The 17,459-nt window shown below is 43.7% G+C and overlaps 1 protein-coding gene across 1 annotated transcript; it reads right to left on the bottom strand.

Annotated features, from left to right (window-relative positions):
- Positions 1 to 11,163: 11,163 nt before the first annotated feature.
- On the bottom strand, positions 11,164 to 16,280 carry Steap4 (STEAP4 metalloreductase). Its single transcript, XM_036180220.1, has 4 exons — positions 15,825 to 16,280; positions 14,512 to 15,039; positions 12,980 to 13,144; positions 11,164 to 11,732 (listed from the first exon to the last, which is right to left on the bottom strand). The coding sequence occupies exons 1-4, from the start codon at positions 16,278 to 16,280 to the stop codon at positions 11,469 to 11,471; spliced, it is 1,413 nt and encodes a 470-aa protein (XP_036036113.1). The 3' UTR covers positions 11,164 to 11,468.
- Between the last annotated feature and the right edge of the window lie 1,179 nt (positions 16,281 to 17,459).

Genomic DNA, 17,459 nt, shown 5'->3' with positions numbered 1-17,459 from the left:
CTGAAAGTACAATTAAATCTGGTGAGGTAAGTAAGGCTGTCCTGTTCCCGACAATAGAAAGGAGGAGTGACATCCTAAAACTCCCAGGACTGAGTCAATGGCTCTGGTGTCCAGAAGGAATGAAACTGATCACTTCCCTGCTGAGTTCTGGGTTCCCTGCTGTGTCTGTAGCCAAGCCTAGGTTTGCTGGAGGTCTTAGCTTGCTGTACCCATGTGTCTTGGCGCCTGGGGGCAGTCAGCTGACTGGTTGTCTTTCTAGGCAGCACAAGGACAAGGCTGTTGATGGGCAGGGCATTCACTAGCCCATGGCCTTTTTCATTTAAAACAGGGACCCAACAGCTTTCAGGGGTCAGCGAGTGCCAGCATTTGGCAATTTTGTTTTCAGGCTTTTCTTTCCTGACACACCTTAAATGCCACAGATGACTCTTTTGCCCGTGGGGTCAGGAGGCTTGTTCTCCAGATACTTAACTTTTAGCCGGGAACAAGAGATGGATTTTACTCTATGTCCTGAATTTTTCCTGACGATTGGTGGCTTAAGGACAGCTTTTGGAAAGATCTGCCAGTAGGCAGACTGTAAACCGATCCTTTGGAAGACTTGCTTGAGGCTATAAGCTGATTCCTTTTGGCTTAGGAGCCATCCCGATTATTGTAAACTTAATTGTTTAGATCTCAGCTACTTTTAGACCCGTCTGTGGTTCTCAAGGCAGTTTGAGAATGAGTGGGTGGAGTTAGTTAGGGCAAGTCTTAGAAACCGCTCAAGCCCGCGCATTTGAGCCTGCCCACCAATGGCGCGAAAATCAGACAGAGGTTACACGTGGCAGACGCCTTGTGGGAAAGGAAAGGGTTTAGAGCCTTAGCAGAAAGTTTGGAGATGAAGCAATTCTTATTTTCCCGTTTGCTGGCTGAAGTACCTGCCACACTGTTATGCGGTCAGGTTTACCGGTACCGCAAAGCTGTTAAGGGGCCAGATTTACCGGTACCGCCCCATCCGCCAATGTAAGTGGGTGGTATCTGCCCTCTGTCCCATGGCTGTAACTGAGTGGAAAATAAAAAATTAAAATAACAAACTGGGATCAGACTTCAACTCAGGCGTCCTGAGAATGAAGTAAGATCTAAGCTCAGCTAAAGTCCCCCACTTTCGTCAAGGGATGGGAGGAGCTGCGACTGTGCTGCTGTGGATCCACCCAGTAGACCCCAGACGCCATTTTTGCTCCGAGCAAAAATGTGCCTGCCAATGCCAGCACAGCCTGGACAACCCCCGGGATTGTCCGCCACAAACATATAGCTTAGATTTCAGCCATTAGAACAGCAGACTCACTGTGAAAAAATCGTGGTGGTATCAATAATGGAAAGCCGCGCTTCTCATGGCTGGCCACCACCCGCGGCGGCCAGCAGGAGGTGCGTGCTGGTTGGCGGAAGAATCACAAGCCATGGTTACCTTTTTAGAGCTTTTAGAGAGAGAGAAAGCTAAGATAAAGAGCAACTCTTTCCATTTGCCTGTTCGCTGGTCAGAATTAGATAACTCCGGTAAAAGATTGGGATTTTTTGTTATTTTTTAAAGCATACTTGGGCCATCTCTCAGTACAGAGACGGATAAGCTTAGGAATCTGTAAGTAGGGCTGATCGAGTTGGAAGCCTTATTTCCCATGTCCGCAGCGGAGAGGCAAAAAATTAAAAATTAAAAAAAACAAAACGTGATCTAGAGGTCCGATTTTGGGCGTCCCCAAATATCGAACGTGGATCTGTTCGGGCACAAGCCGCCTTATCAGCTCATCAGCCGATAAGCGGGGGCCTGGTCGAGTGAAGGAAGGCCTCCCCAGGAGCCTCTCACGGTCAGCCACCCCATCGGGTGCGAAGACCGTGTTGGCTTCACACGACCCCCGGAACGCACCTGACGGTGGTGGTCCCTTCGCGAAATATCTCAAGCTGCAGACGTGGGAAGTGGCTGGAAATCCGGCCCGCGATGGGGGCCAGCCGTGGCCAGTAAAGGCCGTGGCTGGGGGGTTCCCCCGGTCTCAAGAATAACCAGTGAGGCGCCAGATGCTCAACGGTCAGTCGATCTCACGGATTCAGGAAACCGTTTACGCTGGCCAAAAAAGGGGAAAACTCACCAATCAGTAGTGGTGTTGCATGCGGATTTGTGCGACCAGGCAAATGGAGTGATCTGTCACGAACGGAGCAGAGTTCCCGGTGTTTGTAGCGCAGTTTTCGTCCCGGTTTCCCGGGTTTCCAGGCACAGAGTGCCAGGAAGTGCCCGTTTTTGCACGGCACCAAAATGTTAGTTATTTGGCGCTAGAAACACGTCCCGAACACGACAAGACCACGGGAGAGTTTTATTGAAGTGGATAGAGGTGACAGGCCTGGGTGAAACACACGTGGGTGAGGAGATAAGGGGGAGAGGGGGGGGGAGGAGGAGGAGGAGAGAGACTGAGGGCCTGAGAGAGTCATGCAAGGTGGCGCCGGCTTTTTAAAGGTTGGGCCGCGCATGCGTACAGGGACTCCTGTGTGTGCTCCACGCATGCGCGTAGATTACATGTAATTATCACTCTCCTCAGCAGGTTTCATGGGGCCTGAACTGTCTACCTCCTCCTCATCATGCCGTAGAGAGATCAGACATGGAAGAGGCTGAGGTGATAAAGAGGTTACCCATTTTATAGAGGGAGGCAGCAAGTGAACAGCACTTTCAGAGAGCAGATGGTAGTCAACAGGGGGGGAAATTGTGTTAGACCTTTGTGTTTTATACTTAGTGGGAAACTTCCATGGTATTTTTTTAGGCCACAGCTGTATGTCCACACAGTGTCTGTGCATGAGGAATGCTGTTAGGGAGCCAAGCCTCTTAGAGGATCAGCCCTTATGTAGAGGTGCAGGGCAAACTGAGACACAAAAAAATGTGCCTTCCTAACTGGACAGGCAGACAAACATGACAGATAATACAGAAGGAGGAAAGAAAGGGGGTGTCAACACTTATCTGCTGAAGGGACTGAAAACACACAACACTGAGGGGCTTTCTCACCAAAACACAGCATCTTGGGGGCACTGTCCAGTGCCACAAATAAGCACGGGCGTGGGGGTGGGCTGGGTTGGGGGGGACGACCAGACCCTGTTCAGGTACCAGATGTTGCTGGGTCCAAACGGTTTCCTCAAGTGAGAGGGTGAGAAGGCATGGCGTCATCGGCATAGACACCGGGAGTCAGGTAAAGGCAAGCAGCAGACTCATATATTCAGCAATGGGCAGAGCCTTATATGCCCTTCTCCCAGCCCCCGGATGTGTCCCGATCTGGTGACGTTGTGTGGTCACCCCTCATTGGCGAGGCACAGTCAGGACCTCTGACAGCACCTGATGCTAGACCCTCAGGCAGACTCCAGGCTGACTTATCTCTCAGCTTCATAGGCAGTACCTTCATATATATATGTATTCAATTATACTCATAAATTAGTACCTTATCCAGTCATCACCAGAGAGATTTCCTCCTTAAGCAGAAGGGAATAGATACCAAGACTCACAATCAGACATTACATACAAAGAGAGAGAGTGCTTCAAACATTCAGCTCAATGGAAGGTCTCCATCAAATTACTTCCCTCAGAGCTCAGGGAGGTCTATGGAAGAGGAGGCAGAAAGACTGTGAGAACCAGAGGGGGTGGAGGACGTCAGGAGAACAAGGCCTCTGAGTCAACTAGCAAGGCTCATGTGAGCTCACAGAAACCGAACAGCAAGCCCAGGACCATGGGGGTGTGGACCGGGTCCTCTGCATATACATTACAGCTATTAGCTTAGTATTTTTGTGGGATTCCTGACTGTGAGAACAAATGGGTCTCTGACTCGTGTTTGTTCTTGGGACTCTTTTCCTCCCGCTGAGTTGCCATGTCCAACTTCAGTGTGATAGTTTTTCTTCATCTTCTATTTTATTTTGCCGTATTTGGTTGTTATCTCTTGGAAGTCTGTTCTTTTCTGATGAGAGACAGAAAGAGAGTGGATCTGGGGTGGAGGAGAGGTGGGGAGGGACTGAGAGGAGTATCGGGAGGGGAAATAGTGTATGAGAAAAGGATCTATTTTCAATAAAAGGAAAAAACAACAAAACAAAACAAAGCAAAAAAAAAAAAAGAAGAAGAAAGGAAAGAAAAAAAGGGATGTGACAAACACCATATCTCACGTTACTTTAGTTCACACCCACCGGTTAAACAAGGATTTCTGTATTAGTTCTGAGTCCTGTTCCTGTGACAGAGTCCTGATGAGAGCAACTTAAGGAAAGAATGGCTCACAGGTGGGGGTACTGTCTCCATCAAGTCAAGGTGGGGAAGACGTGGGAGCCAGAGTCTGGAAGCAGAGAAGGGTAAACACTGCTGTTTCTCTTGTTTTCTTATGTTTATTCACCCAGGTCTCCAGCCCATGGAATGATACCAACCACAGGGAATGGATCTTTTCATTTTAATTAATTTAAACTAGGTAATTCCTCGTAGGCATGCCCGGAACTTTCTCCTGAATTGATCTAGTTTCCATCAAGTAGGCGATGAAGGTTAACCTCAGGATAGTTCCACACATTTTAAACTCAGTTGCTAACTCTTGGGTGATCTGTTGGTCCAAGTCTTGTATGTTTAACCCACTAGTCACCCAAAACAGAACCACCCAATCCTGTCCTGCTTCGATTTGGCTTTGCCTTGTTTACCATTTAAAAGGGGACATATTGGTATGGAGCCCCCAAATTCCTAAGTTTTTATTTCTCTTTTGAATTCTAGATTATTATGTTAAATTGTGTCTTGTGTGTATCCTCTCATGTCTCAAAGGGACCTCAAGTTCAAAAATTAAATAATATAAATAAAATAGCCAAAAGTAAACCAAAAAAGTAAATAAACATAATGTATATTTTTGGATACATTTCCAAGTAAGTATTTTTTTAAAGCCTCTCATTTGTTTCGAATAGCTGTTTTGAGTACTGTCTGGTGAAAAACCACCACAGTTTGCTTAGCTAGACCCACAGAAAAAAACATGCATTGCTGTTCATGTTCTGCATTTACAACATTCTCATTCATGAAAAGAGCAATACCTATTTTCATCTCTAAGCTTGCAAGAATATCTGTGTGATAAGTTCTCAGGAGTAGGTCTCTGGGGTCAAAACTTATCGTGCATTTTTAATTTCTTTCTTTTCTTTCCTTCCTTCCTTCCTTCCTTCCTTCCTTCCTTCCTTCCTTCCTTCCTTCCTTCCTTCCTTCTTTCTTTCTTTCTTTCAATCTTTTTTTCCAGACAGGGTTTCTCTGTGTAGCTTTGCACCTTTCCTGGAACTCGCTTTGTAGACCAGGCTGTCCTCCAACTCCCAGAGATCCTCCTGGCTCTGCCTCCCGAGTATTGGGATTAAAGGCTCGCGCCACCACCGCCCAACATGCATTTTTAATTTCTAAATATGTTGCCCAGGTTTTCTTCACCAGGGAGCCCCTCATTTGCATGGCCAAGATCAGTGAGTGCATCAGGATAAATGTCCCCCACCCTCAACATGCATTGTGTACTCAAACGTTTGGAGTTTTGCCCATCTGTATGGTAGGCACTGGCAATTTACAGGGCAATATTGTCTTCAGGCATCATGAAAGAACCACAACACTGCCCCCTCCTTGGATCTCATTCACACCTCTGCACCATTCTTTACTGGAAGATGACATTTTGGGTGAAAAATTTTAGGCCGCACCAGCTTCCGGGACAAATCTGTTCACCTCTACAGTTTGAATACGTGAGTAGAACCTGTTTCCTTCGGCTGTTTCTCCCGACCATGGCTTGTACCATGAGAATGGGGGAAATGCAGAAGTCCTGGGAAGTTAATGCTCTGAAAGCTTGTCTCACTCAAGGATAACTCAGGATCTGGTAGACCATCTGCCCTCTGTGGAGGCAGCTGTGGGTTACTCTCCGAGAGTTTCCTGGCAGCGCTGGGTTCCTGAAGCCTTATCCCTTCCCTGCTCTGTCTCTTTTGTGCCCTCTTCCCAGCACTTGATGATTTATTTCACTTCCAGAATAAACCCTTTCCACCAAGTCCTTGTCTGGGAGAGGCTTCCTGGAGAAAGCGAGCCGCGCTGGCCGCTGTCTTGCAGATCGCTTTGCTTTGTGAAGTGATTGTTACTAAGACAGAAACAGTTTGGAACTTTTAATGGAAATTTGATGTTGCCATAGTATTTAAGTGTGGGAGTTTTTTGTTTTACAGACATATCAATCTGTGAGATCTGGAGAAAAAATAAGGCAATGAAACACTGCCTTCCTCTTAAACAGTAACACCGAGAACAATGGATAGAAGCACAGATAGGAAAATTGGTTAGCTACAAATGAGAACTTTCTGGAAACTGTCCAAGGGGCCCAGATAGGTATGGTTTCCTCCTGGTGGCGCTTCAGTACCCCTCCTCACGGAGGTTTACATCTGCAGGGCAGGCTGTTGACTCCAGAGGATCCTATGATCCGCAGACCTGCGGCTCTGCCTGGGCGACCAGGTGCAGGCAGGCTGCTGCTCTTTATACTGTAACCAAACCCCGTGCACCGCTGAGATCTTTCAAAGCTTCGTCGCACTTCGAAAGCGTGGGGCAAGTTTGGTTCTGGCTGTTGCCGTTCTGAAGCCCTTGACACAGTAAACAGCTCTTCGTCTGCACAAAACCAAGAGGCTGGCCTTCGGAAGTTCCAGGGAGTCTGACTAAAGCTTCCCTCCCAGTCTCACTGTTAACGCTCAGCTTCCTTAACAAGCATTAAAATATTAAACCAGAAGCATTATCAAATTTCCTTCATAGGTCACGAAGTCTCAGGAACAAACAGGATCATTCAGCACAAAGCACAGGGCAATAATGGGCACGGGGTGCCAGGGGTGGGGGTGGAGTGGGGTGGAGGGCTGGGAGTGGGGGAGCACTGCCTTCAGGCCCCTGGAGAGGAGGATCACGGTCCTCAGTGGCTCCTCCATCTCCTGCTGTTCCAAGCCCCTTGTGGTGCTCTGGAAACCCATAGATGGAGTTGGGGTGGGGACCAACTGGTGGCTGCATTGCAGGAAAAAACTTACAGTTTGTACATTACTGAAACCTGGTAGGATGTCTTGAAGGTCACACAAAGACACTTGGAGATGGCACAGTTAGGACTGCTTAAAATCTCAGTGAATTTCACATCTAAAAAGACATTTCAGGGGCTTGGAAGATGGTTCAGTAGGTAAAGTGCTTGCCACTAAGCTCGAGGACCTGAGTTCAATACCCTTAGCCCCACCTGGTGGAAGGAGAAAAATCTACTCTCAAGTTGTCCTCTGGCCTCCACCCTTACCAGTTATGTGGGTGCTGTCCCCAAAATGAATACATAAAACTGTAATAAGAAAATAAAACCCCAACCCGAAACATCTCAGAAGAGTTGCTAGGGATCTGCAACCTAATTTGTGGAGTTTTGAGGAGATTTGGGAGGTCAGCATGGTGTTGAGAGAGTTCTGCCCTGGGTCCTGGTTGGTGATGGAACTCTGCCCCTTGCTAGCTGTGTGAATGTAGCCAAGGCTCAGAGAGTTTCTGTAAAGCAGTGATAATTAGAGTATTTCATAGAATCGTTATATGGACTAAATAAGAAAATAAATGCCTTAACATTGGAGACTTTGCTCACAATATTATTCGGTAAACATCACACAACACTTTTCAAGGTTTCCCTGGAGCAGGAAGCGGTACTGGATGTTTCAGTCTCGGCTGCCTTCCTGCTTCTCCACACTTTCTTTCTGTCTAACCCCCTAGATGCTTCCCCAAGGAGCTTCCTCAAGTCTTGATAGATCAGGGTCTCGGCTTGAGCTGCAGGAGAGGTAGTAACTCATCTCTTCTCCTAAATTCTACCAAACATGTCTTTGGAGGTGTGGAGGCCTTTTCTAGACTGCAATCTTTGTTATAGAGAATCAGAATAGGACCCTATCAGTATATTATTGGCACTCTTGGCATGTGTGTGTGGTGGCCAGGGGACAATGGCTGTGCCAAGAGATTGAAAACCATGACCTCTGAATAAAGCACCTTGACCTCCATCCTCTGGGATTTTCAGATGGTGTCCAGAATCTTTTAAACTCAAGAGGTTCACCGTGTTATACGAGTTCATCATTATCACAGCTCTTTTGTGATTCCCTGAGCTGTAGCCGTAGTAAAAGCTTTTGATAAATTTCTAATTGAAATGGGCTTCATCTTGGGGCTGCTGCATTTGTGTCTAGGTTCCCAGAGGTTCCCAGCCCTGTCCTTGCCAGTTTTGAAAGCTCCAGTTGTGCATCGTTCAAGGCATTTAATGCTGGGTCTTCTCTGAATCCAACGTGAAGTCCCTGTCCTGTTCCGGTGGCATCTGCCTGGAGAATGTAAACATCTTTTTCTAATTCTCACAGAAATCCATGGAAGGATAAAATAATTTTCCTTCGAGCTAGCCAGCCAGTGCCTCTGTGGGTTACAGTGATGCTCCTGTGGGGTGTTGAAATGAACTGCATGTACTGCATGAAGCTGCAGATCCATGCATCAGCTTCAAACCCATGCCCACCTCTCCTTTGCCTTATCCTAGAAGGCAAGTAGTTTTAGTTCCAGAAGCTGTAACTACTGTGGTTCAAAATCTTTCAGTTATATTCTTTGGAATGCTGATAAGGCAAAACCAGAACTAAATAAAACTGGAAATATTTTATAATGTTTAATGAGTACATGTTTATGCAATTGTGACTTCTTCCAATGACATATAAAACCGTATAAAATAAGTGTCTGAATTTGATAAGAATTTTTTCCTGGAACACAGGAAACGGTCGAGCAGAAAAGAGCTCGGTGTAATTTTTCTTCTTTTATTTATTTATTTTGGCTTCTTTTCTTAAAGACAAGGTGACATGCAGGCTAGGCCGACCTTGAGTTCTCACCCCCTCCTTCTTTAATGAGCAGTGACATGGATGGGGTTTTGTCTTTTCCTAGGGGAGATTATGTGGCTGTATTTTCATGTTAATCTTTCATTCTGTCTTGATAAAGGAGAATTTCATTTTTCTTAGTCTTACGTGCTTTAAAAGATAAGACGTCCTCTTTTCCATTTTCTTCCCAACTGATCTGAACTCTTGATCCTCCTGCCTCTACCTCCCAAATGCTGAGACTCTAGCTACATACAGTCCTTTATACCTTCTCAGGGTAACATTTTTATGTAGAACAATTCTGCTGAAAGAAACACAGTTCTCTCCAAACCCCCATCGCCATCTGACCTAACTTCATTCCCTCCACGGGTTCACATGGTCAGATTTGTTCAGTTTTGAGCCGGGGGTGGGGGGGGGGGGGGGGGGGGGGGGGGGATGGTGTTGGAAGGAGAGAGAGCTGAAAGAACAGTAAGAACAGTGGCTTTTTCCTGGTGGCCCAGGGAACCTTTGTAGTCATAGCCAAAACTATTGTGCCCAAGCCACTGGGGCTCTCTTTGATTTCAGGCTCAGTGACTACTTGTGTTAAGTACCTGGATAGACAATCTCCAAAAGATTACAAAAAGTACAGTACATTTTCATTCTATGTACTTGAGTTGGGTGTGGCATTTTCTATTTTATTTTATTTTATTGTTTTATGGCCCTTACTGAAATGGGAATATGATTGACTCCAAATGCCTCCCTAGACCAAACTGACAGGGCCTTGGCTTTATTTAGCCAATGCTCTGGTCAGCCCTGGCACAATTGGTTATTCTCTGCAACAAGCGGGATTGACCATGTTTCTTTCCACCTTCCCTGATGTTCCAGGGCCTGTCTCCCATTCCCTGGCTCTGCCCAGAGTTCTTCAGTTCTTGGTATCCTTGCATGGGCTCATCAGAGGTAATGTACAGGAGCATATCCTTCATATCTTTATAGCTTTATGAAAAAACACAAAATGAAGTAAAATTTCATGCCTGTAGTGGTGTGTAAGGGGATTGAGAAAGTCACATCAGAATAGCAATACAGAAAATGTTATCAAATAGTCTTTAATTTTATATTATAAACACTTAAAATATTCTGAGGAAATAATTGAAAACATAGAGATATATTGTTAGTACAAAGACATTACCACAATTTTCATTTTAGTAAAAACTGAATATAGTCTACATGTTTCATTAGAGCAATAGTAAAAGAAATGTCCATTTTCATATAATATAAGCTTTATATTAAAAAACTCTGGATTGTGAGCAATGTATAAAATCATGTATGATATGTGATAATAAAAGCCAACGAAATGAAAAATAAACAGCCTTTATAGATTAGGCAGAAAAATGTCAAACCCAATGCCTTTTAGTTATTTCAGTGACACGTGGGAAGATTGTGCAAAAATCTCCTTTTAGCTCCAGGCTAGAGCTAGGAATGCTAAGCCTGCTAAAGGTCACCTTGGGAAAGGCACTATGCACACAGGAAGTCAGAGCTGGCTGCCTCCCATCAGCTGCTGCTCTTCCCAGCATTCCACAATTTTCTCAGCTATGCTTTTGTCTCACCAACAGTTTCAGATGATTTCTTTAAGACTTTACCTCTCAAAATTATAACAAAGACAGATTTTGGAAGCTTTATCTTTATACTAGAATATACAGGTACTTAATATTGAACAGTATTTAGAATATATAATGCATACCATAATGCCTAAATAATACACAAGAGCATAGGGAATCTTTATAGTATTTGCTTAGCTTATCAGCTACAGTTTTGGCTTATTTGACATTTTTGTACAAGGCTATTACCAATCCTTCCCTTGCTTATTGCACACTGAAAAACATCCAGTAGATCTTTCCACTCTTACTCAGACTTCCTCAACCCTCTCCTTGTAGAGAAAGAATGACATAGATTTCTATATACACAAGGAATGGCTACTTTAAACCAGCGGAAATATTTTTGTTGTGTTATAAAATCTTTCCCCACAGTAAGTGGGGATTTTGATAAAATTGATAAAAACAAAAGCAAAGGGGTACATATGGCTACATATTCACTATGACAGGGCTCATGTATAGCTCAGTAACATAGCATTTGCATAGCATGCATAAGGCCCTAGGTTTGATGCTCAGCACTACACCCAAACCAAAACCACCAGATCAGTATGACAACACTTATGATCACCACTCTCTACAAAAGACAAAGCCTTGTTCCTTTTACTTCATGTGGGCCTCTTCTTTACGCACACCAAGCAACACCTTTAGGATGACCACCAGTGTTCCTTTTTTTTTTTTTTATACTTGTCTCAGCCCTTGAAATAGAGAAGGAAGTTGCATACACTCTTCCAGCACTTTGAAAAACATTGCATCATGCATGCCCATAATTCAGAAGTTTCACAGTATGAAACTACAAACCTAATCATGATGGTAGCCCTGGGGTTCCTGGGAAAGGAAGTGAGAGAGGCCTGCAGTGAGTCACTACCTAAGATGAGGCAGTGGGTGTTGATCTCTTCCTCCTGTGAAGATAAACCCGAGACCATGACAAGAGGGAATGCTTTCTTAACTGGATATAGTCTCTAACATTCGCTATGATAGTTCAGGAATCTCTGCAAATTCAACTTTGTTTTAAATATCTGATTTTCCATTCAGTGCTGATTTGGAGTGCTGTGTGTTCCTTTCCCAGCCCTGTCGGATTCGTGTGAGGGTCTTGTCTATGCACGGCAGTATGAGGATGAACTTCATCACCAGCACCGTGCAAGGGACCACGAGGGCTAAGATGTAGGCTGAGGGAAGGCTCCACCTTAGTATCGAAGGGCTGAGGAATCTCTTTCCACCATACACCAAAGTGTGGGCCGTACACAAGACCAGGGTCAGATAACCCAGTTTGGACTATAAACAGAAAACAAAAACATGGGTGTTAATGTCATCCTCATCTTAAAGTGAACTACTGCATGCCAATGAGTTTACTTGTCAACAGCCACAAACACATGATACTATTATAATATTTAGGACTCTGCTAGGTTTAGGAGAAACTATAATCTTCTTCAGGATGGTAAATATTTTATTAAAATATAAAAATATTTGTTTATTGATGACATGCTAATTTTATCTTCACCTGGCTTGATAAAAAAACATCCTAGGAGTAAATTCTTTTAAGTTAGAAGACATGCATGCAATGTTTTGATTCACAGAGGAAAATCCTTTTATTGGTGGTCTTATCAGGGACAGAAACAAATGACTTCCACAAGCTCTGCATTCTTCGCTGTTACTGGTCAAAACCACATGCTAGCTGATTTCTACCACAGCGAAGAACAATTCCTAAACTGTGGCTCTGGAATTCTGAAGCTCGGTTTTTCTTTTCTGTCTGAATTCTTTTAATTTGTCTACATTTGGCCCCTAGCAGAAATGGCAGGATTTGATAACCAAATCTAATTCCAGTTATTAATGGCCGTAGTGAGCATGCATGGGAATTATCTGCGGGGCCTGTTCAAACAAACTGCTGGGTTCCACCTCCAGAGCTTCTGGTTGCTCAGCTTGGGTAGTGCTTGGGGCTTGGGGCCCAAAAAGTTCCCTAGTGATGCTTCTGTGGCTCTTTTGTTTGTGATCATAGGTACTGTGAGGATTACTGGCCTCCAGGAATAGTTACTACCTTTAATGAGGTGTCTGGTGGTTGATATGAGGAAAAAAATAATTTCTCTCATATAGACCATGAGTAAGTCTAGGGTGATGGTATTTATTAAATTTTGTTTGAAGTTTTAAGCTTTTTCTTAGCAGTGAGTCTGGAATGTAAGGTTAAATTCAGAAGGTAAAATTTTGTCTCTGGGTTCTTTTTCACTTTCTACCTGGTACCCCCACACATAGTTAATAGTTTTTTTTGGTGCTCTTTGCTCTATAGTCTCAGTGGTGGCTCTGGGGGTGGGTAGTGAGGAATCTTGGCAAGATGTCCTAAGAAAATGAAAGCCTTACAGAGTCTGCCTGTCAGTGTCTCAACTCATTCTTTGAAGTGAACAGTCAATGAGATGAGTGGGGATGTAAGGGAGCCAAATGAAAAATCACGCCTGATGAGAGAATAAACCAGACTGTAAAAAGCTATATTCATTCTGCAATATCAAGACATTTACATTTGAATCACTTACCTGGACAAACCTGAACTCTCTCCAGTTGACCAAGTTGCTTACTGATGGCAATGAAGTGATTCCCAAGAGAAGAAAGAGAAAAAATCCCAGGATTCCCAGCGCCAAGTAGGAATCATTAAGCCAGGCAGTAGAGGTACTAAATGGGCTGTCTTTATTAGCCAGGGCCTATGAAAAGTTACAAACAATTAAAATGGATGCTCCATACACCTCACCCTTTTAGGGGGACTGAACACACCTCTACACACATTACGTTCACAAAGCAAATTGTGTATCATTTCTTATTGATCACTTAGGAACAGTTTTGGAAAAACATACTTGAATGTTTTGAGCAGAAAAGGTAATTAGTTCTTCTGTGATTTTGTTATAGTTCTTGTTTCTAGGAGTCACTTAGGGAGGTTTAATTTGCCCTATATATCTTAAAACAAAACCAATATGTGTTTTAACTTTCTTTAGCACATGGCTTTATGTTTCTCAAACAAAGCAGTGTTCTCAAACAATCACATCAAAACTTGGTTTTATACTCTCTCTCCGTTTCTCTCTCTTACACACACACACACACACACACACACACACACACACACACACACACCAGAGAGAGAGAGAGAGAGAGAGAGAGAGAGAGAGAGAGAGAGAGAGAGTTTGAGTCTTTCATGATGATTATGACGTAACACAGCATTCACAGTGTGAGAAGAATCGGGCTATGTAATGTGACCCTTACTCAGAAACTTCCATAGCCTTTGAGACTGTAGCAAGATATATCAAGACCATTAATTTCTCAACCAGAGCAGACTGTAGCGTTCCAGCTGTAAATGCTGAGAGACTACTTGAGTTGATTTTGTCTTTGAGTATTCATAAGATAGTATTTGATATTTTTTCAGTGTTGTATAGTTTTCTGGTTATTGAGGACAACTTCTCACAAGTCAAGCAAAAATGGATTTCTAAGCACCCTTTTGTGAAATCGTACTTCTGTGGCACATGTTTGGGCAGACTCCACACTTAGTAGGCAGTGGTTTAGACTTCAAAAAGAAAGAAATATACATAAAACCAGAAAGTAGAAACCTAAGAGTTTGTGCTTATTGGTTCTTACCCAAAGGAACTCTTGAGTCCCAAACCTACAAGTTGGTCAGTGTCCCTGTGAGCCCAGAATTATAGCTGTAGAGCCCAGTGAGTTTGGAATCTAACTTTTATTCTCAGTAGTTCTATCTGATCACAATTGGATTCATTTGCAAGCCCAGGGGTAATGTTTCTGATTCTTGATACTTTTAAAAAAATGAAGATGCTGGGTAGGTGTGACAATTCCTGTCTTTAATCCCAGCCCTTGGGAGGTGGAGGCAGGAAAATCATAAGATTGAGGCCAGCTAGCCCTAAATCATAAACTGCCTCAACCAAAGCAACCAAACAAACAAACACCCCATTCAAAAAAAAATAAAGAAAACAAACTTTGGGGAGCAATGTTCTGCAGTTGTGAAGTGGGTTGTGGTAGAGCAAGATTGAGTTAAGGAGTAGAGAAACACAGAGGAGAAGAAACTTACCTGTGTAATGGTTCCGTTTCTCAGTCTCCATCGTACATAGTAACGGATAGGAATCACAAGTGTGTAGATGACATGAAGGAAGGCAAATCCCAGAGCTACCAAGCCCAGCTGCTTTCTGCAAAGCATCCAGTGGTCGAGCCAGTTTGGGAAGCGGCGGTACTTTGTACCTCGGTAGAGCTGCAGGATGGCAGCGAGAACACCAGGGAGGTATACCAAAGCAAGCAGGATCAGTGCTGTTATAGGAAAGACACGGTTCGGGATGGAAATAACCAGACGGAATGTGGCGTCCGTCTTCCCATTCACATAGGGGTATATCACTTCCCGTACAGCACAGTACACAAAGAAGAAGACGCACAGCACAGAGGACAAGTAGAAAGGAAGCCTCCACATCGGGAACAGCTGCAGAGGGTAGTTCTCAATTTCATTCGCTGCCACCAGAGATCCTTGATCCAAGGGAGTGAGTCCAAGAGTACGAGCAATGTCCATCACTCTGTGCTTGGCTTTGCTATCATTTCCACAGACAAACACCTGAGTGAAAATAATTAGTTCCATATTTATTTTTATATAAGTATCATGAAGAACAATAACATACCAATGGACTATTTTCAAAACAGAGATATAGAATCAACACATCTAGCAAGATGAGGTTTTGAACTTGCATGTGTGTGCTGGAGCATGAAAAGACCATGCTTTTTAGTTAAAGGTGATTTTAGGCACACAGTGCTGCTATAAGATAAAGTTTGCTGCAGCATGAGTCATCTCTTTCTTCTGAGTGTGGGTGCTACGTCACTTATGAACAACTATGGGTAATCTCAGAGGCAGAAATGGACCTAGTTTCACCTAAAAGGAAAAAGAGTCAACAAGCTGTCAGTTCCCAGTATGGGCAGGAGGACTCCAGATTGGGACATCATTTGGTTCCATCAAACTATTAATAAAAGTCAAGGCTCACATGAGCCACAATAGGCTATATTTCTCAATCAACTCCAATAAAGTTGTCCTTAGAACATATTAGAAAATGAAATATTTACTGGGGATTTTATTTTGGAATTGTATTCAGGTAAGTACATATTAAGACATTCACCTTTAATGGTGAATGAGCCAGGCGGTGGTGGCACATGCCTTTAATCCCAGCACTCGGGAGGCAGAGCCAGGTGGATCTCTGTGAGTTTGAGGCCAGCCTGGGCTACAGAGTGAGTTCCAGGAAAGGTGCAAAGCTACACAGAGAAACCCTGTCTCAAAAAACCAAAATTAAATTAAATTAAATTAAAAATAAAATAAAATAAAAGGCTGAATGCAAGTTCATTTAATCTTACCTGCCGACTTGCATCCAGTGTTCCTGACTGGAGGGCCCAGGCTGAGATGGTGTTAAATGCTTTGACCACATGGGCTCCTGGCACCAACTGAGCAAGGTATTCAGCGTTCGATTCTGGATACTGATTGATTTTACGGTTGTTGCTGACATCTACCAATATTTTTCCATTGAGAGAGTCAACCAGTTCTGTGAGGCTCTCATAATGCTCTCTGTGCATGGCCAGGATTATGATGTCAGACTTTGATGCAGCATCGGAATAGCTCAAAACCTCTGCTCCCCTGGGCAGAAGGCTAGACACCTGGGGATTTCGACTCCCAAAAACAACAGAATAACCACAGTGAAGCATTTTAAATCCCAGGGATTTTCCAAAATCCCCTGTTCCAAAAATGCAGACAATCTCTTGCTTTTCTGGGGAATTCGTAGTCAGAGGGAGTGCATCTGCATATATTTTCTCCATTACTGAAAAATAAACAAAGGATATCAGAGGTGTAGAAATTCAAAAGGACTTACAGATCATCAACTTGTAACAGAGACAGACATCCCAAGACATTAACAGAAAAATGTGCAATGTTTACGAAAGCAATTGACTATCTTGCCTGGGAATCCAGCTACAATCCGTGTTCAGTGCTGATATTTCTACAATTTCACATAATAATCCATACTCTCTATTTTTTGGGAGAATAGAATGTCTTTTTTCAGGACAACTTTTCTCAAAATTTTCCTCAAGTTCTAATTGAAACTTTTAGCTATTCTTTGGGGGGGGGGGGCTCTGATTTTCAATTTATTTTCTGTGCTGAGAAATGCACTGTCTACCAAGGGCTAGACAGCTGGCAAATATTTGTTAAGCATGAGCAGGACGGAATGTGAGAGTCAGAAGGAGCAGGGTCCTCCCTGTGTGTCAGTGTGTGATAAAGAGGAGGAGCCTGAATAATCACAGAGTAACCAACAAGCAAGGGAGAGAGCTGGCGCAGGAGAGAGGAGGTTGTCTGAAGACATCACTTCATTCATTCCAGTCAGTGACAGTAGAATTCAGTTGAGTTTGATGTACAGCTTCCACACCAAATCTAACTGGTGGTCAGTCACTGTAGCTTTCACATCAGCCATGAAACACACATAAAGCTTGCACTTCTTTTTTTTTTAAAGGGAGATTTGGAAAATTTCCCTTTCTGTTCATCTCATGACAAAGCCCTATCATGTTAGCTGAGCTGGTCTGAGGTTGTGTAATTGCAGAACATGCAGAACATGCAGACCTTCGTACTCAGACAGGAGTTATGAGAGAGAGAAGAAATACAGGACTTTCCTGAACCACCACAGAAACTGTGACTAACCAGCACAATTGATTTCTACAAACCACCGGGAGGTGCCTACAGCAGGTACCAAGAAGGGCATGGACACAGGTGGGAAATCATCTGTGGACGAGCAAGGTTCTTCATATGTAAGCACTCTGGCTGGCCTTTAAAAAGTCCTTTGCATCTATAAATGCAAACTAGTATCTAGCAATTTTGGCCAGCTGCTAATCAGTTAACAGCTATTTTTATAGCTCAAATCTTCAAGGTGCTAGAATGATTCGCTCATCATTCTGCTCTGTATACCTGCTTTGTGTGTCAAAGGACGGGCTACCTTTCTCTTCATTTCC

This window comes from Onychomys torridus, chromosome 3, assembly GCF_903995425.1.
Source record: "Onychomys torridus chromosome 3, mOncTor1.1, whole genome shotgun sequence".
Lineage (NCBI taxonomy): Eukaryota > Metazoa > Chordata > Mammalia > Rodentia > Cricetidae > Onychomys > Onychomys torridus.
The sequence above is the reverse complement of the archived record's forward strand: the minus strand, read 5'-3'. Positions and strand labels throughout refer to the sequence as shown.